At 43.6% G+C, this 25,409-nt stretch overlaps 1 protein-coding gene across 10 annotated transcripts in view; it reads left to right on the top strand.

Annotated features, from left to right (window-relative positions):
- Positions 1-25,409, top strand: part of LOC147034261 (uncharacterized) — a 231,089-nt gene that overhangs the window by 68,566 nt on the left and 137,114 nt on the right. For 7 of the 10 annotated variants that reach the window (XR_015057726.1, XR_015057730.1, XR_015057727.1 and 4 more), the window contains exons 1-2: positions 9,292-9,422; positions 19,510-19,658. Coding sequence is in view for 6 of the 10 variants with exons in the window: in XM_085879620.1 (XP_085735746.1) it covers positions 19,599-19,658 (60 nt within the window). In the remaining 4 variants the exon portion in view is untranslated. Of the gene's footprint in view, positions 1-9,291; positions 9,423-12,044; positions 12,134-19,509; positions 19,659-25,409 lie in introns of those variants that run through there. The other 3 variants (XM_085879593.1, XM_085879574.1, XM_085879584.1) reach the window with 2 other exon arrangements.

Here is a 25,409-nt window from a genome sequence, read left to right as displayed (position 1 = left end):
TGTCTGTCTGTCTGTCTCTCTGTCTCTCTCTGTCTGTGTGTGTGTGTCTCTCTCTCTCGCTCTGTCTGTCTGTCTGTCTCTCTCTCTGTCTCTCTCTGTCTCTCTGTGTCTCTCTCTCTCTCTATATCTCTCTTTCTTTCTCTCTTTCTCTTTCTCTCTTTCTCTTTCTCTCTTTCTCTTTCTCTTTCTCTTTCTCTCTTTCTCTCTTTCTCTCTTTCTCTCTTTCTCTCTTTCTCTCTTTCTCTCTTTCTCTTTCTCTTTCTCTTTCTCTCTTTCTCTTTCTCTTTCTCTCTCTCAAAAAAGGTGCTTTGTCATCATTCCTGTTGCTCCTACTGTCACTGGTACAACTTTGGCATTCTTCAGCTTCCAGGATCTGTTCACTTCATTTTTGAGGTCTTGGTAATTGGTCATTTTCTTGATTTCTGCATGGTTTAGTCCATAATCACTGGTATTAACACCTCACTTAAGCCGCTGTCACACCTTGACGATTTAGCCAGCATATGCCGACGTATGAAATCTTTGTCTCAAACGCTGGCACACATCGAATACGTGATTGGTAAGTTTTGTATACGTTAAGAGCACGCTGGCATACGTCTTAGTACGCTGGCATACGTCGTAGTATGCCAAGCTCGTCGACAAATTTTAACATGCTCAAAATTTTTCGACGTATGCCAGGGTATGACTCACACATTCCGCATACGCTGGCCATATGTTATAGGCACGTGACGCGATCGTTAACACACGTCGACACACGTTACTTTTAAGTTACTCATAAGTCGAAACACGTCGAGGTAATGTTTAGCGTACCCGAAACTTATTTCTAACCTATGAGTAACGTGTTGTAGGCACGTTACGCAATCGTTGACACACGTCGACACACGTTACTTGTAAGGTACTCATAAGTCGAAACATGCCGAGGTAATGTTTAGTGTCAGTGTTCCAGACTCCATGGTTTTTATTTATTTATTTATTTTTCTTTGGCATGACGGTGATGTTGACACTTCCATTTCTACTGTGGTTATAATATAATTAATAGGCTGCCGCTCAACGATTTAAATCATAACCGCACTAGAAATCGAAGTGTCAACTTCACCATCATGCCAAAGAAAAAATAAAAATAAAAAAACCATGGAGTCTGGAACACTGACGGGTTCCTCCTGCGTGAACCCCATTTTTATACACCAATTCCCCTAAGCGCTGCCAATACGCCATTATACGGTAGCTGTAAGTTAGTAACACGTTCAGTAAGTTCTGTGGTTGTCCGGAAGACGTCAAATACATCAACATGCATCAATATGCGTTGGAGATAAGTTACACATAGGTTCAAAGCACGTTACTCGTAGGTTCAAAGCACGTTTCTCATAGGTTAGAAATAAGTTTCGGGTGCGCTAAACATTACCTCGACATGTTTCGACTTATGAGTAACTTACAAGTAACGTGTGTCAACGATCGCGTAACGTGCCTACAACTTATGGCCAGCGTATGCGGAACGTGCGAGTCATACGCTGGCATACGTCGAAAAATTTTCAGCAGGCTTAAAATTTGTCGACGTACTCGGCGTACTACGAAGTATGCCAGCATGCTTCAGCCTGCTCTTAACGTATACAAAACTTACCCATAACGTATTCGGCAAATTTTTCATACGTCGGCATATGCTGGCTAAAACGTCAAGGTGTGACAGTGGCTTGACACTTCCATGTCGAGTGCGGTTATGATTTGAATCGTCGAGCCGCAGCCTTTTAATAGGCTACGCCACGTGATCGTCGGCGATACGCTGCCGCGCTATGCAAAAGTTAGACTATCGTTGGGCATAGGTTGTGAACGCCGACAACACGCCAAGCATTCGTTGGTATTAGTTATCTATATGTTATTGAAACGTTCTGTGTACGTTACTAATACGTTGTGCATACGTCCAACTCGTTATGAATACACCCAAAACTGGAAAAAAACATCAATAGTTCATCATACGCCAGCGTTCTACATACATTTTGATACGTTGCCATACACTGGCTTAAACGTCAAGGTGTGACAGCGGCTTTAGCAATGCCTTGTTCTCTCTTTTTTGTTCCTCAGTATGATATCTGGTCGCAACGCTTTGTTTTCGTTGTTCATGCTCGATGGAATCTTTCGGTCATATGTGAGCGGTACTTCCATGTTTTCAGTCCATGCTTTTGGTTAATGTTCCCACAAATATTCTGGAACTGAGATATCAAAGTTTTTGCAGATATGCATGTGGTTTACATTACAAACTTTTTTGTGTCATCCTGTGTTGCTATTCTGACATGAGATTTTTTAAAATTTGTGTTCGGTCATTAAGCATAACATATCACTCTTTTTGCGAAAGCCACCTCTACCCCTCACCTATCTCACCTTTCTTCTTTTTTCCTCCACCCCTCCCCCGACTCTGTCTGTCCCCTCCTCACTCCTCCCTCCGAATAAAATGCAGCACTCTTCTCCCACACCTCTGTCTCTGTCTCTGTCTCTGTCTCTGTCTCTGTCTCTGTCTCTGTCTCTCTCTCTCTCTCTCTCTCTCTCTCTCTCTCTCTCTCTCTCTCTCTCTCTCTCTGTCTCTGTCTCTGTCTCTGTCTCTGTCTCTGTCTCTGTCTCTGTCTCTGTCTCTCTCTCTCTGTCTCTGTCTCTGTCTGTCTGTCTCTCTCTCTCTCTTTCTCTCTCTCTCTGTCTCTCTCTGTCTCTGTATCTGTCTCTCTCTCAACTTCTCTTCGCACCCTTCCCTCCTGCAATGTATAGCACCATTTGGTGAGGCATCACTTCCCCCACCCTTCCCCTCTCTCTTTCCCCCTCCCTCCTCTCCCTTCCCTCGATCCTCTCCAGTCCATCCGTCCTCTCCCTCCCTCCGTCCTCTTCCCTCCCTTCATCCTCTTCCCTCCCTTCATCCTCTTCCTCCCCTCCACCCTCCCCTCCTTCCCTCCTCTCTCTTCCCTCCACTCTCTTCCCTCCCTTCTTCCCCTCCCTTCTCTCCCCGCCTCTCTCTTCTGTCCCTCCCTTACTCTCTCTTTCCCCTCTTTCCCTTCCTTCCCATCTTTCCCCTCCTTCCCATATTTCCCCTCTTTCTCCTCATACCCCTCTTTCCCCTCCCTCCCCAACTCCTCTCTTTTTCTCCTCCCCCCACCTCCTCTCTCTCTCCTCCCCCCACCTCCTCTCTCTTTCCTACCTCCCTCCTCTTTCTCCCCTCCCTCTTGCCCCTCCCCCCACCCCTCAACATCCTCGTCAGGGTTGTATTTACAAGTTTGAGCAATGGCAAGAGCAAAGAGCAGACTCGTTGGTTGGAAGCACCTTCTTCTTTAATATTGTACGTGTGTGTTTGTGTATACATACACATATATATGTTGATGAAAGACATGCATAGTTTCATGCCCTTATATAATCACTAAATTACCTTACAACCATCAAAATGTCTACTCCCCGATATTCAATGCTTGTAACACCACTGTCTGCACTCCATCCACACTCTCACTGCCGTTTCTCTCTCCAATAACCGTCCCTTCTTGATCTTTACCAATTTTCGTTTTCTCAATTTAACCCACTTCCCCTGTCCATACATAATAAATTAATGACTTTCTATCACAATGAACACTTTTCCAGTTGTTGAGTGCCACTCTTTCTTTTGTGTGTACCAAAGTTGCTCATATCACCTCTCCATATCTATGAACAGCCTTTACGCTGCATGTGGATGTGTTCACCCCTGATTGTCCAAACATTTACTATAACCTCCAGTCATATTTCTTCATTTTCCACCTACTTGTGTTATCAGCAGCTCTTCAAATATTGAATAATGTTTCAATAAGTCTTCATTGTTCCTATCTGATCAATTCAATAAATAAGTGATGATGACACACAGTTCCTTAGGGTATAAATGAAAGATTGCTAGTTGCAATGACAATTAGAACCAGCTCCGACTCGATGTGCCCCAGGGGGCTTAGCTTTTTGGATCTTGTTCCTCGGTCTTGTCAATCAGTGTTGGACTTAGTGTCTGCTTTATGTGTGTCTACCTTCGTTTTTGTTTTTTCTTTGTATACATGTGACCGTGTTTTAGATATATATATATAGGAGTCTATGGTCATGGAGGAGCCAAATGACAGAGAGCAAGAGCTTTAAAAGCTGATGGGGCTGGGGTAAAAGGGGAACAGCGAGACAAAAACGCACAAACACAATGCAAATGGAGTGATAGGAATCTAATTGAGTGGTACGAATGGAGGAAGACAGGAGGGAGGGAAGAAAAAAGTAGCGAAGTAGAGTAGCGTGTCAGGCTGACACTGACACTGTCAGCAAAAATATACGATATTGGATGTGGTTATGGCAGAAGGCATGAGTTGACGAATGACGATGCATTGTGTGTGTAACAGACTGGAGGGTCGAGGATGAAGCAACGGAGAGTGGATTCCACAGACGAGAGACTAGAAGGATGGACGTGAGCATTTAGACTTGGGGAGGAAAACCAGGTGTGAGTTTCTGGAAGAATACCTGTGACCTGAAATGGGCAATTTCAGCTTTGCTGACTCCGTTTGCTTTCACCGTTTTGTGTAAAAATTGACTTCTCAAGCTCGGAAATGGCTGTCCTTGTATGGTTATGTTTTCACCCCTATCTGTTTGTCTGTTTTTTTATGAGCAGGAGATCTCAAAAAGTTATGGACAGATTCAGACGAAATCTGGTTGACAGGTTGGGTGTGTGACAAGGGCAAATTGATTCGATTTTGGTGAAGATCCGGATCCGACAATTTTTCAAGTGATTCTTCACCATTGAGAGATGGGACCAAAAACAATATACGGTACATATTGCACGATATCTCAAAAAGGTGTGGACGAGTTATGACAAAACCAGGTGGATGAGTTGGTTCGGTGAGAAGAATAAGCCGATTCGATTTTGGTTAAGGTCCTCGAGGTTTTTGAGATTTAAGAGAAACCTTTGGTTAAGGTTTTTGAGATTCAGATCCGACCTTTCAGTGGGATATATGATGTAAACTGTTCAGCCTGGTGGAGGTATGCGCTCCACTGACCGTCCATCCCACACGCAGCAGGAGATGGGGTTTTGCAAGGTGTGTGTGTGTGTGTGTGTGTGTGTGTGTGTGTGTGTGTGTGTGTGTGTGTGTGTGTGTGTGTGTGTGTGTGTGTGTGTGTGTGTGTGTGTGTGTGTGTGTGTGTGTGTGTGTGTGTGAGAGCGCATGCGCGCACGCATGCGCCATACCTTTTTTACCATTTAAGCTTTTGTTATGAACTTTTCAACAAAGCTTTATTTTGAGAATATAGAGAAGACAAATTAAGAATTTGATCAAAAGGTCAAAGGTACCGTTTAGCATCTGGAAGAAGGAGAAGAAGTCCGAATACAAAGTGGATGAGCTTTGCATTTTCAGATGCTTTCTCGTTTCAACTGTTACCATGGCAATTGGCTGTGTGTTTGTGCCTCTTTCACCAGTGATGGCACTTCAGCAAAGGACTTCTGCGATTCCATGGGCCTGACTCAATCTGTGAACTTTCTGACTTGGATTTCTGCCATTGGCAAATCCTCCCTTCTGGACATTTTAATGACCAACCTGCTATTGTCTCTTGTTCTTTCCCTGCTCCAACTGGTTCATTGATCACATGCTTGTGAGAGTCATCATCTTTGCAGTTATTTTCAGAGAGCCACCTCAGCGCCGGCTTGTCTGGAAGTTCACTCAAGTTGATGGGCAGGGGATTCAAGCAGCCGTCTCACTTCATGACTGGTCTCCGACATCCGCCACCCCTGAAATTATCACAGCCTAGGAATTATTCCACACAATCCTGCTCTCCATGATGCAGAGTTATCCCATTTCATCTTTAGTTATCATACTCGTCCTCCTGCCGATGGCACACTGAATCATGTGGTTAAGCAGTTGCCTTAAAACAACTTGCCTTCTCTTCCTGGAAGGCCACCTCCTCTTGATCACTCGACAAAGTGCACGAGTGTGTGTCCACTCTCAGGAGAGCCAGAAAACAACATCTGGCCAACCTCAAGACAACTTTGAAACTTGTCTCCCTCCTCAAAAACCTTGTGCTATCTTGTCAAGTCTGTCTCTGGATTATACTCCCCCTCAATCCTTTAAATGGCACCACAGCCGACTCTACTTGTGAGAAGGCCGAATGCTTTGATTCTGGTTGCTTCCAAATCTTGTGTTCCCAACTCCTCACCCTCTCTACCCAGCTGAACCAGTCACACTCAACTGCCCTTGGACTCTGTGGTTCTTCTTTCAGCTGAGGAAGTTTGGGACTCATCACTCGACTTATTCGACAATTGACTTGGATGGCATCAGCTAAACCTGTTCTGCACATGTCCTAAAAACCTGCTCTGCTGCTCTGACACATCCTCTTTGTGCTCTGTTCACCCTATCATTTGCCTGAGGTCATCATCAGTCTGCTTGGAAATCAGCCAACGTCACCACATTTCAAAAAAACATAGGGGCAATACGCCTGGGCGCTCACCTGGTAGAATAATGATACTGAGGAGGAAGTCAACGTGGGAAGGAATCAGCAAAATGTACCAATGAACCAATGTTATAATAAATACCTATTTTGGGGGGCAACCCCCCCCATAAATCCCCTTCGACCCCAATTTTGGTACATCATGGGTGATGAAGGTTGTGATCAAATTTCATCGAACTTTTGTGTGTCGTTTCAGCGAAGAAAGCAAATGCATATTTTAGGGGGCAACCCCCCTCTCATCCCCTTAGACCCCGATTTTTTTTAATGTAGTGAACAACCCCCGTAAACTCCCGATGTAGACCCCCTCAGACTCCAAATTATTATTAATTTTTAATGCTATGAACAAACTTTGGTGCATCACAGTGATGAAGGTTGTGGTCAAGTTTCATCGGAATTGCATGTGTAGTTTCTGAGAAGAAAGCAAATACCTATTTGGGGGAAAAACCCCCGTAGACCACCTCAGGGGCCAATTTAAAAAAAAATTACTTTGTTTTTATTATTATTTTTAATGCCATGAATATACTTTGCTCCATACATGATGATGAAGGTTGTTAAGTTTCATCAAAATTGTATGTGTAATTTCAGAGAAGTTGCAAATATTTGTGGACTGACGGACGGATGACACGCCATCCCATAAGCTCCCCGGAACTACGGAACGACGTTCCAGGTGAACTAACAAGGTGCAAAAACCGATCCCATTAATTTCAGACCTATCAGCTGACTTCCAATCATTAGCAAGGTCTTGTAATCCTTCAGCGCACTTGATTTGAAATCTTTACTTTTCTCCAATGGCTTTAGCTCAGATCATCAGTTCTGATTCAGACCCAATCACTCTCCCCTGTACATGCTGCTTCTGCTTTCTCAACAATGGATGGTGGCCATCTCTCTCTCGATATATATCGAGTATTTGATACAGTCTGGCATCCTGCCTTGCTCTCCAAACTCTCTGCTGATAGCATCCAAGGCCAACTCAAAATAGTTGTTCACCACCACCTCTTGTCTTCCCCCATCCAAAACCTCGATCTTTTCTGCCCCCGTTAATCCACCCCAAACCCACCTCCTTCAAATTCCCTGCTTCCTTCCTGAAAGTTCCTGTAGTGTCCATCTTGTATACCCCGTGTTCCCCACCCCATCCCTCTCCCTTCCACAGACCTTCTAATGTCTCTGTTCCCCACTGTTTTTGTCCTTCCCTCTCCCACCCCTCTTGTCTCATGCTCCCCTTACTGTGCGTTGTGTGTTAGCTCTCATACGAGCCTCGACAATGTATACCAAAATAAATAAAAACTCCACACATGACTTCCTGACTTCCTCTACTCTCATGGCCAATGCGTTGCTCTCAACCGAGATGCTCTCATCTCCTCTCCCTGTCAATGCTGGAAATGCCCCAAGGCAGTCTTGGGCCCCGAATCTTAACCAACGATCTCTCTGACTCTCTGGAAAACCTCTTTATCTCTTGGCTGATGACACCACCCTCTGTCGTAACATCCCATATCCTTAATATAGGCAGTCGACAGTCTCTTCGCTCTCTGCAGACCTTGATAGAATCACACTTGGAATATGTTATTTAATCCCGACAGATATCACTCTGTCTCTCCAAAAAAACACCAGGCCAGCCCTCCCATTGAGTTATTAACAATCTTCTTGAAGTTCAATCACCCAAACTTTTGGGCCTCACCATCAGTCATGATCTTTCTTGGGTAAACTACATATATAAGTTGGCCTCGAAAGCCAGTCTCCAAATAGACATATCCTCCATTGTACAGTCTTTCCTGAGCTCAACTTTTATCTACCTACAAGGCTTTAAGTTGCAGATTGATGGAATACTGCTTTCCCCTCAGGGCTGGCACCCCTGCCTCACACCTTCCTCAGCTTGCTGCCGTGGAAACCAAGGTCTTCAAAATCATTGTTCTCTCCCCTGCTAACGCTGATTCTCTGGACCTATCACTTCCGCATCACAGCCGGGTGGTTTCTGTCTTCTCCCGCCTCATTTCTGGTCTTGCACCTTCTGCCCTTTCCGTGCTCTGTCCCCCTCAGGTTTCTGCAAGGTAACCATGGTCTACAGGGTAACCAGGGTTCTGGTGAAACTCCAAAACTCCAGAGTCACTGCTCACCTCCACTTTCTTTCCTCTCCCCCCCCCCAAACCTGTGGAAACAACTTCTTCAGTCACTTCAATCTCATTCTTCCCTCCAAGGCTTCAAGACAGTTATTCACCACCATTTCAGGTCATCCACCATACAGAACCATTATCTGTTGTACCCCCAGTCACCTTGCTCAATCCCACCTCTTTTCAGGTTTCCAGTTTTTCCTTCCACTTCTGTAATTGAGGGTTTGCGGCTCCATCCATCTTGTTCACCTCTTATGTCCTCCGCTTGCTTTACTTCTCCCCCACGCCCCTTATCCATCGAAATCTCGCTCTATTTTCTCCCTCAACCCTGCCGTTGGTGTCCCTCTCCCTCTCCTATTTTTCTATACCTCTGCCACTGAAGATGGATGGAGGTTATGCTTTGACCCCTGTCTGTCTGTCTGTCTCGGTTTTGGCCCAATCTCTCAATCTATACTAGTGCGTGCGTGCGTGCGTGTCAGTGTGTCTCCTCCATAACTGCAAAATCAATAAGACCCTGCAGCCTGAAACTTTGCATGCATACTAAGAAAACTCCAAGGAAATGCATGAGTGAAAATTGCGTGTTTCGGTTAATTAAAACACCCCTTTTGAAGATAATAATTAACGGCCTTATTTAATTATATCCTTCATCAGGCGATCCTCAGCCACCTCGCTGTCTTGGGCGCTTGGGTCTTCCGGCGTTTCCTTGGTAACCTCGCTTGGGTCTGAAGCCGCCATGTTTTTTGGCCTGCTCAACCATGCCTTGACTTGGAACAGACCGCAACGATTTCTTTCCGACGAAGTTTTTTTTTTTTGTTCACTTTCCTCACTCATATTATCGAATGCCTGTACATCATCGCTTTTGTAAGTACTATAGTTTTCAAATGAGGAGTTTGGAACGATTTCATGCATGCTATGATCCGATTTTCCACGATCCACTCTCACGGACTGATTAAAGTTTACCATCGAAATATTATTTGGGTTTTGAGGATCGGATATCGTCCGGATTAACTGAGTCGAAATCTGTTGTGAAATCTGGTAAATTTAAAGAAATAATGAGTCTTATAACTTTGCGGATTATACCCATTCACTTTAAGCAAGCAAGGCTATGTTTCCTCCTTCTCCATATACACACAAGAAAGTGTGAAATTTCCAAAGCATTAAACTTATCTTTTTCTACTGTTTGGAGAATTGTATTGAGTGAACAAAAAATTTCGGAACGTAACAAAATTAACCAGCTTTATTGAGCTATATGATTTAATGCATTCACTGCAGCACCTCACACCATGTGCACGCAGGGCACAGAGGCACAGCCTATCCATAACGTCTGCCAGATCTGTGTCTATATTTTCAGATTTCGCGAGGTGATTTGCAGGGAATGAAAGCAAATGTGGTAAAAAAAAAAAAACGGACGTTTTAAAAAGAATACTTTTTACGTTTGTGCGGACCCCGAACTGATGTACCACGTGACACGTGCACAGGCGAGCTGGCAAAATGGCGTATTTTCTGCAATGTTTATTTCTTGGGCGATTGAACTTTAAGATGTGTCCATGGTTGCTCTGCATTAAGCAGAAACTCTCTTGAGGATAAAGTCATTATATTTCATTAAATCATTTTGTTTTAACTGTTGCCTGCGCGGTGAAGGCCGGGTTTAAAGTTTAAGGGATCGTTCATGGTATGCAGTGACAGCCTGGCCAATGGTTCCTTATCAACCATTTAATTGGAGTGCTTGCTTGAGTGCTTAAGCCACTTGGCGAGCACCCGTTGTCGACAGCGCTACCGCGCCATGTCACCCTGAGTGAGTGGTTCGTGCTCCGTCGCCCCGAGAGCGAGCGTCTCGTGACCCGTCGCCCCGAGAGCGAGCGTCTCGTGCCCCGTCGCCCCGAGAGCGAGCGTCTCGTGCCCCGTCGCCCCGAGAGCGAGCGTCTCGTGCCCCGTCGCCCCGAGAGCGAGCGTCTCGTGCCCCGTCGCCCCGAGAGCGAGCGTCTCGTGCCCCGTCGCCCCGAGAGCGAGCGTCTCGTGCCCCGTCGCCCCGAGAGCGAGCGTCTCGTGCCCCGTCGCCCCGAGAGCGAGCGTCTCGTGCCCCGTCGCCCCGAGAGCGAGCGTCTCGTGCCCCGTCGCCCGAGAGCGAGCGTCTCGTGCCCCGTCGCCCCGAGAGCGAGCGTCTCGTGCCCCGTCGCCCCGAGAGCGAGCGTCTCGTGCCCCGTCGCCCGAGAGCGAGCGTCTCGCGCCCCGTCGCCCCGAGAGCGAGCGTCTCGTGCCCCGTCGCCCCGAGAGCGAGCGTCTCGTGCCCCGTCGCCCCGAGAGCGAGCGTCTCGTGCCCCGTCGCCCCGAGAGCGAGCGTCTCGTGCCCCGTCGCCCCGAGAGCGAGCGTCTCGCGCGCCGTCGCCCCGAGAGCGAGCGTCTCGTGCCCCGTCGCCCCGAGAGCGAGCGTCTCGTGCCCCGTCGCCCCGAGAGCGAGCGTCTCGTGCCCCGTCGCCCCGAGAGCGAGCGTCTCGTGCCCCGTCGCCCCGAGAGCGAGCGTCTCGTGCCCCGTCGCCCCGAGAGCGAGCGGTTCGTGCGCCGTCGCCCCGAGAGCGAGTTATGAAATACCACCTGATTTCCTGGCTGTTTGCCGTATTAACGTATTTTCTAAATTACCGAGCCAAATTTTTTCCCACCTGTCACACACAGCTATTTATAATATAGATTGATGTTTGTGAACATCTTATATATTATTTCCGAGTTTGTGGTTTCGTGTCGCGCTATCTTCGACTTTGTTCTGCGCTCTAGTTACGTGATATTCGGCTTACATTATCTCCAAGACCATATGAGGTGCATGGTACAAAAAAAGTAAATAAAATGGTTCTGAAACAGTGAAATCTTATTCCACTTACTGCATTAAAGTAAAATTACTACTGATACTCTGCATCAGTTCCTTTCTCAAACACACCCACCCCAACATGTCGCGCAGAGCGCGGGTTATGCTCGTATCCATAAAACGTCTGTATAAATGCAACGTTATTTTTCGGTGAAAACTACTCAAGGTTTCTGGGTTGTATACAGAAAGTGCTGTCGTTGGTAATCACATTGACTCCAATCTGGCCATTCCGGAAAAAATTGCCGATTTTGGGTGTGTGTGTGTGTGTGTGTGTGTGTGTGTGTGTGTGTGTGTGTGTGTGTGTGTGTGTGTGTGTGTGTGTGTGTGTGTGTGTGTGTGTGTGTGTGTGTGTGTGTGTGTGTGTGTGTGCGCGCGCGCGCTTGCATGTGTGCGTTCGTTCGTGTGTCTGTGTGTGCCCGTCCGTCCGTCCGTCCGTGTGGTGTTTGTCACTGGACAGCTTGGCTCCGGACTTGTCCGGACAGGAGTTTGTCTCCAGCCTGTTTTTATTGTATTACTGGTAGAAAATGGTTTTCAGGAATTGCTTTGTTTCCATCTTCACTGTTATTCTGTGCAAAATCATTTTGATGAAACAGTGTGAATCGTTATTAACGCTCCACCACACGTCTCTTGCCTTGATGAATGAGTTGGGCAGGTGACAAGACCAAGCTGATTTGATTTTCGTTCAGGTCTCGATGGATACAGATCTGGCCTATCGGTGAGATAATAAACTTAAACTGTTCAACCTGGCAGAGGTATGTGCTCTACTGAGTGCCATTCCAGTTACCTCTGCCACCAAACGTGAATGCATGTTACGTTTTCACCCCTGTCTGTCTGTCTGTGAGTAGGATATCTCAAAAAGTGGAGATGGATTTGTTAACCTACGCCATCGAAGATTGGAGGTTACTGTTTTCACCCCTTTCTGTTTGTTAGATTTCATAAGTATATTGATGACTTCCGTTTCTGTTTGTTTGTTACTTACGAAATCTAAAGATTTCGGAAGTATATTGATGACTTCCGTTTCTGTTTGTATGTATGTTTGTTTGTTTGTTTGTTTGTTTGTAGGCATGATAACTCGAGAACGGAAGAAGCTACCAATGTCAAATTACACCACGTAATTCAGGAGGGTGATGGACAGTGCTGATTAGATTTTGGTCAAAATCGGTCAAAGGTCAAGGTCACAGTGAGGTCAAACATCCAAAAATGATAACTCGAGAACGGAAGAGGCTACCAATGTCAAATTACACCACGTGATTCAGGAGAGTGATGGCTAGCGCTGATTAGATTTTGGTCAAAATCGGTCAAAGGTCAAGGTCACAGTGAGGTCAAACATCCAAAACATTCGATTTTTTGATGGTTTGGTACAGAATCATTGTAGAAACTTCTGGTTTGCGTCACTACCTTCTCTCGAGACAGATTTTATTAGACAAGGTCAGAGGTCAAGTTGACGATTTCGTAAGTACCAGTCTATGACTGCTTGTTTGTTTGTTAGTTTGTTTGTTTGTTTATTTGTTTGTTTGTAGGCACGATAACTCGAGAACAGAAGAAGCTACCAATGTCAAATTACACCACGTGATTCAGGAGGGTGATGGCTAGTGCTGATTAGATTGTGGTCAAAATCGGTCAAAGGTCAAGGTCACGGTGAGGTCAAATATTCGATTTTTGATGGTTTGGTACAGATAACTCGAAAACGGAAGAAGTGACCAATGTCAAATTACACCACGTGATTCAGGAGGCTGAAGGCTCGTGCTGATTAGATTTTGGTCAAAATTGGTCAAAGGTCAAGGTCACAGTGAGGTCAAACATCCAAAAAATGATAACTCGAGAACGGAAGAAGCTTCCAATGTCAAATTACACCACGTGATTGAGGAGGGTGGTGGCTAGCGCTGATTAGATTTTGGTCAAATCGGTCAAAGGTCAAGGTCACAGTGAGGTCAAACATCCAAAACATTCGATTTTTGATGGTTTGGTACAGAATCATCGTAGAAACTTCTGGTTTGTGTCGCTACCTTCTCAAGAGACAGCTTTTATTAGACAAGGTCAGAGGTCAAGTTGACTATTTCGTAAGTACCAGTCTATGACTGCTTGTTTGTTACTTACGAAATCTAAAGATTTCGTAAGTATATTGATGCCTTCCGTTTCTTTTTGTTTGTTTGTTTGTTTGTAGGCACGATAACTCGAGAACGGAAGAAGCTACCAATGTCAAATTACACCACGTGATTCAGGAGGGTGATGGCAAGTGCTGATTAGATTTTGGTCGAAATCGGTGAAAGGTTAAGGTCACAGTGAGGTCAAATATCCCATTTTTGATGGTTTCGTACAGATAACTCGAACGGAAGAAGCTACCAATGTCAAATTACACCACGTGATTCAGGAGGGTGATGGCTAGTGCTGATTAGATTTTGGTCAAAGGTCAAGGTCACAGTGAGGTCAAACATAATTCCGTAAATTCATGTGGAGAAATGGAGTATTTTTGCTTCGCTTGATGTTACGAGTTCGTTTTAACTTAGATTTTAATTTTGTCTTCGGTTTTTGCGATCGCTTCGGACGCTTAAAACTCGGTTGTCGAAATTCTGGTAAAAATTGGATGTTTTGGAGACGTTTTAAGATTGTATAAAAAAAAATATTTCACTCGACGCGTCACAGGTCGTCCCATGATGCAGTGCGCTCGAGCAGACGCGTCGTTGAGTGACGTTAAGGTTTTGCGTGGAGAAATGGAGATTTTTTGCTTCGCTCAATGTTACGAGTTCGTTTTAACTTCGATTTTAATTTTGTCTTCAGTTTTTGCGATCGCTTAGGACGCTTAAAACTCGGTTGTTGAAATTCTGGAACAGCGATGAATAACTGATATATATAGATATATATATATATATATATATATATATATATATATATATATATATATATATATATATATAATAACTAGTCTTTTATCAGATTCTTCTGAAAAGTAATACACCTATTATCTGGCATATCCTGCTGGTACTGAATCACTTTTTTAAAAATAAAAACAAAAAAAATTTAATTTTTATAAGAAATCTAGTTTTTGTCTGGGACTCATTATCTGCAAACCACAGTGTAAAATCGTAGACCACAATGAATTCAGAATTCAAGCTCCCCTTGGGCTTCTGACTGATTCATCCTTTTATTAGACAAGGTCAGAGGTCAAGTTGACGATTTCATAAGTACCAGTCTATGACTGCTTGTTTGTTTGTTTGTAGGCATGATAACTCGAGAACGGAAGAAGCTACCAATGTCAAATTACACCACGTGATTCAAGAGAGTGATGGCAAGTGCTGATTAGATTTTGGTCAAAATCGGTCAAGGTCACAGTGAGGTCAAATATTCGATTTTTGATGGTTTGGTACAGATAACTCGAAAACGGAAGAAGCTTCCAATGTCAAATTCCACCACGTGATTCAGGAGAGTGATGGCTAGCGCTGATTAGATTTTGGTCAAAATCGGTCAAAGGTCAAGGTCACAGTGAGGTCAAACATCCAAAAAATGATAACTCGAGAACGGAAGAAGCTTCCAATGTCAAATTACACCACGTGATTCAGGAAGGTGGTGGCTAGTGCTGATTAGATTTTGGTCAAAATCGGTCAAAGGTCAAGGTCACAGTGAGGTCAAACATCCAAAACATTCGATTTTTGATGGTTTGGTGCAGAATCATCGTATAAACTTCTGGTTTGTGTCGCTCGCTACCTTCTCAAGAGACAGCTTTTATTGGACAAGTTTAGAGGTCAAGTTGACGATTTCATAAGTACCAGTCTCTGACTGCTTGTTTGTTTGTTTGTTTGTTTGTGAACAGTATAACGGAAAAACTCCTCGACGGATTTTGACGAAACTTGGTGGGGGATTAGGTGTAGTCCAAGGATCATGCCATTAGATTTTGGACTCGGTCCAAAATCCAATATGGCCGCTATGGCGGCCACTTTGAAAAAATATTTGAATTTTTTTTTTTTGCATTTCTACATGTTTTAAGTGATTTCCAACCCCCCCCCCCCCAAAAAAAAAATTGTTAGAGGAAAAAAAAATTTTTTTGCAACTTTATTTTCAACAAAATTTCGATTTTTTTTTTATTTTTTTTTTTGCATTTCTTCATGTTATAAGTGAATTCCACCAAAAAACATGCCAAAATTATAATTGCGGCTGATTTTGGAACTTCAGGTGGATATACTCACGTAAAATCAATTTCTGTCTCAAGGAATCTCGTTATGACGAATGAATTGAGTATGTAAAAGGGAAAGTTGCAAACTATAACTCTGTGAGCACTGTTGACGTCAAATTGAATGAATAGGATATCAGGTTCACTTGAGTGACCTGGCAGTATTGGCGGCGGAGGTTTTGCACTCTACCGAGTGCTCCCCCTCTAGTTTCATTCTGTTACATTGTAGTCTTTCTGTGTTCTCGCTCCTCGACACTGCATACAAAAATACAGAATTTAGGGCAGTAGTGTGAGGACTGATATCAAACCAAATGGAATGGTGACAGTTGAAGGCACCATATATTATGAAAGATAGAGTTGGAATATGAGCATAGAAGGGAGTCAGAGCTAGCTGCGATAGCATCTGATACGAAGTCATTATAGTTGGGAAGGTAGTCGATCATACATGTACACTACCAGTCAAAAGTTTAAGAACACCCCCATTTTTCTAGTTTTTACTGAAATTTAAGCAGTTTAATGTTTCAATGTACTCTGAAATTAAATCACAGAACAAATAAACAATTGCAGATAAAAAAGAAATCATGGAATTGTTTTGTTGAACAGAATTTGATCTAAATTTTGACTCTTCAAAGTAGCCACCTTTTGCAGATATAACCGCCAAACATACTCGTGGCATTCTTTCTTCAATGGAAATCAAATATTGTTCGGAAAGTTCTTCCCAACACTGTTGCAGAAGTTCTCACAAATGTGTTGCACTTGTAGGTTGCTTTGCTTTCACGCTTCTGTCCAGTTCATCCCAAACCAGCTCGATGGGGTTTAAGTCTGGAGACTGTGCTGGCCATTCCATGATTTGAAGCCTACCGTCTTGTTATTTTCTTCTAAGGTATTCCTGACATAACCTGGAGGTATGTTTTGGGTCGTTATCTTGCAGGAGGATGAACCCTTGACCAACTAGGCGTAGACCAGAGGGTATTGCATGGCACTGCAAAATGCTGTGGTAACCCTTTTGGTTCAGGGTGCCAGTCACTCTGTGCAAGTCACCCTCTGGATCCAGCAAAAGAGCCCCAGATCATCACGCTTCCTCCTCCATGTTTGACAGTTGATGTCGCACACTGAGGAACCATCCTTTCGCCAACTCGATGGCATACATAAACCCTGCGTGATTAACCGAAGATTTCAAATTTTGATTAATCGGTGCATAAGACCTTCTTCCAGTTTTCAGTAGTCCACTGGTGGTGCTTCATGACCCAGGCAAACCTCTTTTTCTTATTTTGCCATCTTAGCAATGGCTTTCTTACTGCCACTCGACACCTGTCAAACCTGCAGCTCGAAGTCTTCTCTTCACAGTTGAAACTGAGACTTCCTTACTTCGACCAGTGTTAAGCTGTGCTTGAAGCTGCTGTCCTGTGAGCCGCCTATCACGCAAGCTGTTGACTCTCAGAAACTTGTCTTGATTCTGATTGTGTTGTGGCTTTGGGTCTGCCAGACCTCTTCCTGTCAGAGTTTTCTCCAGTTTCTAAGTGCCTTTTGATGGTGTCGGAAACTGTACTCACTGACACCTTGGCTTAATTTGCAATTTCTCGAAAGGAAAGACCTACACTTTTAAGGGTTATAATGGTCTGTCTGTCTTCCTTTGTTAATTGTCTTTTTCTCACCATTATGATTGCAATATACTACTTCCTGCAGTGCAATATTGTCCAAATAATGATTCAGAGGATGTAGCAACACAGTCTGTTCCAACACTGCTTTTATACAGAGGGTTTGTAACTAATCAACAAAAGTTGGGACACCTATAGGATTTGTTTGCATCATCTTTCAAGGCTTAATTTACTTCCATTACTGCAGAACAGCTGCAGTTGCTAACCCATTACTTGTTCCCTGAAAAGGGCTTTTTTTTACAACTCTGAAATTTACATTATTTTTCAGTTATTGGTAACCTAAAGTTAATTTTTTTAACCTCTGGCAGTTTACCACTTAGTTTTGTACCATTTCAGGTTATTCACTGGATTTGAACTGCTTAAATTTCAGTAAAAACTGAAAAATTGGGGTGTTCTAAAACTTTTGACCAGTGGTGTAATCAAGACGTTGCTTTGGAGAGGGATAGGGATCCAGAAATATTCCGTGGGATTGGGGGTTGCCAGCGTAAGGCAGGGATTTTGAGAATGGAGGCTTTTGATGTAGATCACGACACTGCCGCCAGCACATGTATTGGGTCTATCAAAAATGCAAAATAAACCAAAGGTGAGGAGAGGTGGATGAGTGAGTCTCATGGGATAGCAAAAATATTTTTGTTGAACAGCAGAGGGCTGACCTCTGATGCTCCTCTAAGTGTATTGGACCTGTTAAAGAAATGTTTCTGTGAGACTAGTAACTTCTGGAGATGAGGCATAATCCTCGAGGAAAAGATCCATGACATTGGAGTGTAAATTTTTGCTGTGAGTGTACCAGTTGGAAAGGATTGGATCATGTATAGTTGGTTGTGTGGGAAGGGTTGTAGGGAGATGTGTACTGGAGTTAGAGGGAGAGATGGGGATGGGGCCCTGGCCAAGGGGGTGTTGGCATGGATCATGGGGGTGAGGGCTTTGGTTGCAGGGAGGGGTTCAGACAAGGGGGGTGGGACACATGAGCATGAGTCCTGGGGTGTGGGCAGGGCTATGTGAGATGGACAGACAGACAGACACACAGGGACAGGTAGGAGTTGATAAGGAAACAGGAAACTCAGGATTCCTTAATCGGCAATGTGGTCACATACATCACTGTTGGGGTGAAAAGAAGTATGATATTGAATACACATACATACATATACATTTATGTCATTGCTGATATAATGTCCTTAACTACCTTGAACAAAAAGTCAGTTTGTGGCTAAGTGCGTTCTATAAATCTTTTTCATGATGGAGGCCAATATTCAAGCACACTTTGATTGTGTACTTTTTCTGAATCAAAGCACTCTATCTGGAGACAAACAAATAAAACAAGATAATGACAGGGATAGACAAAGATATGGACATTGGAGGAGAAAGGGTGAGCATGCCTGAGGGGCAATGAAAAGTAAATGGAGGAGGACAATGAGAGAGGAAAGCAAACATATTATACAGACAATTACACGGCTGGAGACACAGCAAACATGACACAATGAGAGATGGTGAGAGGGAAGAAGCACTGCGAGTTACGACAAATATCTGCAAGTGATCAGAGACATGGAGATGGGAGGACGAGTGTGTATTTTATTATGAGACGGAAAAGTTTGAGATTTGGAAATTGAGTTGCATGCAAATGCGGTCAAAATTTTTTCTTAATGGAGCGTTTTCTTGCACCAGGCACGGTACAAAGGATGTAAGGTGGATTAAAAGAGATATAAAGTAGCAAAATAATTATTTGAAGTAAATTTAGCATCGGCAATGTATAAAAACATCCAATCTTGAAACAAGGGAGATGTAAATTTCACATATTCACGAGGAGTGAGTAAAGGGTAAGTAAAAAATTGAGCAAGTAAAAATTGATAAAAGGAAGGGAAGGGATTATTGGAGAGATAAAGGAGGCCATATGGAGGTTGTTGGGTGGACTGTTGAGATTAATTGAAAACGTTTGGGAGAAGATAGGAGTAAGGGGAGGGAAGGGAAGGGGCTTGTACAGAGTTTACGGAAGGGTGGAGGGGGTATAAATTACGCCATGTTTGAGTACTTTTAATGAATAGATGGTCCACAAGCAGACAAATAGGGAGGTGAGAAATTATTATTTTAAAGAACTTGCATTCGAAAAATCGAGAACGGTAGAAGCATGGTGAGAGAAGGAAATACAAACGAGATAGGAAACACAACAGCACCATCATCAGCACTCAGCACTAAACCATTTTTGAAACCACCTCTCCCCCGGTCTAGCTCCCTTTGCTCTCTCAGACCTCTGACGTTCCCTATCTATTCCAGGATGCACATGTTCTTAAACCCCAACCTGGTTGAACTTCAAAATCCAGGCTGACTGCACACCTCAACTCCTATGTTCTCACTTCTCCTGTATGTGGAACCGCCTTCAGGAGGCTGTTGAATTCCAATCTTCCTTCTGGGGCTTCAAACAGGTGATGTACTGCCATCTCATGTCACATCCTCCATTCTTACCCACAATCTTTATTACCCCCATTAACCCATCCTAACCCAACAGTCTTACTTGCAGATTACAGTGTTTCCTCCTCCCTCTCTCGTCCTGTTCATTCATTCCATTGGTTATTGCATCCACAAGTTACCCCGCTGCCCTATTGTCAGTTCACACCTTCCATCCCTTACTCTTCCATGAGCCTCGATCTTGTATAATTTGTTTAGAGCTTGCTTTGAAATTGATGCAATCACACTATCCCTATAGAAATTTAGAATTGCACCAGAGTTTGTGCAAACTGCAAAGGTAATTAAGTTTTATTGCTTACAAGTGAGTGCAAACAAGATAAACAACAACGTTCCTGGCACAGGACATTTTGCTCCAGTATTCAAAATGCTCGCTCCGCAGCGCCGGACCTACAGCTGAAGTATATTATATAATCTGCACACATTTGAACCCATGAGCATGATCAGGATAAACACGGGAGGACAGTGAGTCCGAGATATCTCGAAAATAGCTTTTCCTACCAAAATGAAACAGACAGACAAACAAACTGACAGACCTCTCCTGACACACATTGCCACATGACAGCCACTGCCCATATATATATATATATATATATATATATATATATATATATATATATATATATATATATATATATATATGTATGTATGTATATATACACACACACACACACACACACACACGCACACACTGCAACACTCTCTTGGATGACACGACAAACACAAAGAGGTGATACCAGAATAAATTTGAGTACTCTAGAAGACGGCATCAGAAACGTTATGACGTTTCTCGAGAAGGCTCCTCAAGACATTGAGGACTGTCTGATGATTTCAATGGCTTGGGATGCACCATTAGGATGAAACCGCTGCACCGCACTGCACCGCACAGCACTCCTGGCACCAAGAAACGGCACTGCACCCACTGTGGCAGGGAAGCAAACAGCGAAAGCTGCTTCTTGTACGAGTGCACATGTGGGGCTGACCTTGTTTGTGAATGAACTTCATCTTCATGCCACGATGTGTGGTCTTTCTGTGAGAAGTGTCACGACATTGTGATTAATTCCCAACTTGGCAGGATGTTATGATGTCACAGCATGTTGGCAATCTAAATGGGAAGACAATGACATGGAGAGTGCCAAACATAGAGCTTTGCTTTGTAATTAATGTTATTAAATGAAATTAACCGTTAATTGTATCAGAGCATTCCATTTTTCAACTGATGTTATTAGATTGTGTCGCCGCCCGCCTGGCGAGAGTCCTCAGAGCATATCGCAGAACAAGTCGTACGTACAGCTGTCTCCTTTACCAGGACGTTTTTGGCCTTTTGTCTCGGGGACAGAGAAAATATTTCACCTAACTGTGCTCAAAATATAGGGTAGCTCATTAAATGATGTCACGTTTACGATACGAGATTGAAAGTTTTTCACGTGCATGAAGCATCAATGTATTCATCACAATATGAACACGTTTTCATGTCGATTTATGTGATGAGCAATATGTTCAATTGGACCATAATCTCTTCCTCTGAACTTCTTCCAACCGATTGATAAACTCGATCACTATTCTCCGACGTGAGGCCTTCTCGATTGAGTTGCAGAATTCCATTTTTACCATCGGCTCCACAAGAGTTTGTTTTGTAATCCTTGAGTGGGCTCGACTTCAAACGTCCCCTTCGAAAATAATCATCCATTATTGCGGTGGGATGCCTGGTGTTAGCTTGGCGGTTAAGGTGGCTGGCTCGGAACCTAAGGGTCCTGAGATTGAGCCCCTTGTCGGCTGTTGAATCTACACCAGGAAGGGTTGACTCAGCCTGTCGTCCTTCTGAGGTCGGTGAAATGAGTACCAGTGTACTGGGGTCATAACCATTCAGGGTAACCTGCGTTGGATTAGTGACCTGTCCAGGACTGTACTCATTGCCAATGAAACTGCCTTGGCAGCCCTACGCGCCTTTACAGCATGAGAGGAATGGTATTATTATAACTATAAGCACCCGCTCCCTACAGGAGCTGTCAAGGGGGTCATGTTATTATATTTACGTCTATTTTACTCCAAGGGGTCCCAGGATTACACACCCACAAATTTTTGCGAGCGGTTCAGCCGTTTTTGCGGTACCTGCGAACAGACAGACAGACAGACAGACGGTGAATTATAGTAAGATAATTATTTTTACAGTCGGAGTATGCATGCCTGGGCCATGTTGTTCTGCATTGGTAACTGTCTGAAGGTGCAAGGGAAATGATGCAAGAATGAAATTGAGGCAAATCTTCAAGTTTCATGAAGAGAGCCAAAATCTCTCAATATGGCAAATGACACTATGTTGCTTGACCCACAGATTGTCTGGGTTTAATCCCTTGTATCTTTTGGGACAAGGGATTAAATGATACTGGGCTAGATTACCTACGTTCATTCTGAATGTGCGTTTAATAAGACCAGGTGTAAAACAGTGTTTCCATACGATTTCCTGGATATATAATACAATGTATGGCATTATCAATCTCTGCTTACTAACTTGCAAGGAAAAGAAAAACTCATCATTTCATGGCCAACCTGTACATGAACATTTCAGGTTTATTTGTTCCTCGATAACTTGCAGGATGGAAATAGCTAAGACAGCTAGACAGATGTCCAAGAGAGCCAGCTGGCAAACAGTGGAGACATGCTAATGGGAGCGGACAGGTGGACAGGTGTATGCCAGAGCTGGTCTCTCACTGTGGGATTATGAGGCAGGTTGGAGCCGTAGAGCAGGGAGGGGAAATGGGGGGTGACAAAACAAGAATGCCTGTTATCTGGGCAAAGTGCATGGGCAAGAGCGCGTTTCGTCTTTCCGAAAGTGCGGGACGCCCAGCAGTCGGCGGAGCCCGATCGATACGAGGGCCTTTCATGTCGCGCTCGCCCCAGCCTAAGCCACACGAATGGCCGCAGCGGTCGCGGCGGCCGTGGCTAATTCCATTACGGTTCAACAGGTTACCCGGACTGCGGCACAGTGGCCCGACACCGATGCCCAGTGTATTGTTATATTGTTTCTTCTTTTTCAGCTTTCTCCTTATTTCTTTCACTCTAAGTGCCCAGGCAGGCAGAAGGTGGGAGAAAGGGTGTCGTGTTATGGTCTATGTTGTTCTTTGTGCAAATCCATCACCCTGTGTTTCCATTACATAGCAAAGCCGCAATTGTATGCAAGGCTAAAGTTTATAAACAAGGCCACAGAACAGACAATTATAATAAACAAATAACGGCTTGTAACACAGTTAGGGTTAGATCAGTCATTATGTGTCACGAATGATCACAATATGCACCGAGCCAGAATGCTCAGGTGGGAGTATTTCATCCCTCCTGGACAGTCAATCAACGGCCTTGACCTCACTCCTTACTCTCCACCCTGAGTCACTGGTATAAATGGAAGTAAAAATGTTCCAGTATAATGATGCACTTCTTATTATCCTCCTTATTATGGAAATGTTTTAATTACGCAACTTGGTTTCCTTAACTCTATTCTGGCATTCATGTTGTTGTTTCGTATGCAGCCTGTGGCTGTTGTTTGCATCATAACTGGAAGTGCAGCTTTGTGACTGATGCAGTGCCTCTTTTACCAGTAAGCTGGTACTCATTTTGGCAACCTCAGAAGGATGACAGGCTGAATCAACCCACCTGGTTTTATTTCAATGGCACAACAGTTGCTCGAATTCAAGACCTTAAGATCTCAAGCCAGCCACCTTAACCGTAAAGCTAACACCAGGTTTCTAGCATTCATGAAAACTGATCAATAAAATTTCATCATTCAAATTTGCATAAGCCTGGTTCTGGCTTTGCTGCTAGGGTGGCTGGCTGACTTAAGATCCTGGGGTCCTGAGTTTGATCCCCATTTGCTGCTGAATTAACACCAGGTGGGGTTGACTCAACCTGTCATCCTTTTGAGATCGGCGCTATGAGTACCAGTGTACTGGTAGAGAGGTACAGCATCAGCGGCACACCATCAGCGGCACGTGCTTCCAATAAATGATAGCTACCTGGCAGCCAAGCTGCCATACACAAGAACAGAAGTAAAATTTGCACATCAGTTTTCCAGTCACATGACTTATTTTCCTTGATTATTGATTCAGGAGAGACATTGCCAATATTCATCATGCAGAGTGCAAGATACTTAATCTTTAACAACCACAGATATGATTCCAAGAAGGTTTTATAAAATCTTATTCCAGATTGTTCAACAAAAATTGTAGCTCAGCACAAGATCAAGCTTTACCATCTCATGGTGTCAAGAAGAATCTTGAGGAGTTTCTTAATTACAGACGGAATACTTTTGTTCGCCAAGAAAGCAATTACCTTTGAGCTGTCTCATCTGTGTTTGATCTCCGACCCGACTATAAACTGTCGGATTGGTGTTTTGCAGGAAGGGTGTTACATCACAAAGCATACCTCGGATGAACGTTAAACTCCATCTGTTAGCATTAGCTCGTGAACTTCAAAGAACACAATATGTATTTGGTGTGAAGAGAAAGCGATGCCACCCTGAACAAATCACGAATTCCTGCCACCTTCAGTCTAACCTCAGGCTTGGTCAGCCAGTTTGTGAAATGTCTGGGCCAAAAACCTCCCCAGCCAATTCCCAAAGAAAGTATGAATAATTGGTGCCATTAAAGAAGTAGTAGTATTGTGTTAGTATCTTTCTTCAGCTTCGCTTCAAAAAAACAAAAGGTCGTTCTTTGCTGGTACTGCACAGTTGCCAATTATGTTGTCTCAAAGTACATGAAGTAATAATTACCTCCACCACCAAAGGTGGACTGGAGGTGATGATTACACCCCATCTGTCTGTCTGTTTGTTTGTTACAGTACTTGCAAAATCGAAAATTTGTAAGTATATTGATCGGTCGACTTTATTGTTCTGTTTGTTTGTCTGTCTGTCTCTGTCAATCGCCTGCAGGTCATAATTCTAAACTGATCGTCATGAAACTTTAGTTGTAGAAGTGGTCACAACTGAGAAGCCAATTGATTTTGAGGTTAAATGTCATCTTTAGGTCAAATTTCTGAAATCATTTTTCATCCAATTGACTTAAAAGGTGAACAGGATTTTCATAGTAGGACACCACCTATTTTTGAAGTCAAAAGGTCAAAGGTTAACTGAAGGTCAAACTTCTAAAATCAATTTACATCTGAAAAATTGTCACTTTTCATCCGATTTTTCTTGAAAATTGAGCGGCAATTGCAGTGCCTCGCTGAATAAGGAAACCTGTTTGTGAGTTCAAAAGGTCAAAGGTCAACTCAAGGTCGAACTTCTAAAATCATCAATTTTCATCCTATTAACTTGCAAAATTCAACATCAATGGCATACGTGCATCACTGAATTGGGCCATCAACTATTTTTGAGGTCAAAAGGTCAAAGGTCAACTCAAGGTGCAACTTCTATAATCATCAAATTTCATTTGAAAAAATAATCAACTTTTCATCCGATTGACTTGAAGTTTGATTAAGATTGTCAAATTTAATCTTAATTCAATGGATAATTTGATGTGTCCATGGCAGTGTTTTTTTTATATTTTTTGGGGGGGGGGGTCGTGGATTTTTCAAGTATCTTGCGAAGCACGACGTGTATCTTGTTTGGTTGTGAGCAGGATATCTCAAAAGGTCGTGGAGGGATTCAGACGAAATTTGGTGGACAAGCTCGGTATCGAGCATGATGTTTCCCAAAAAGTTGTGGACGATTTATGACAAAACTA

The sequence above is a fragment of the Eptatretus burgeri genome, chromosome 1, assembly GCF_056783735.1.
Source record: "Eptatretus burgeri isolate ZD-2024b chromosome 1, Ebu_testis_v1, whole genome shotgun sequence".
In the NCBI taxonomy this organism is placed as follows: domain Eukaryota; kingdom Metazoa; phylum Chordata; class Myxini; order Myxiniformes; family Myxinidae; genus Eptatretus; species Eptatretus burgeri.
The sequence above is the reverse complement of the archived record's forward strand: the minus strand, read 5'-3'. Positions and strand labels throughout refer to the sequence as shown.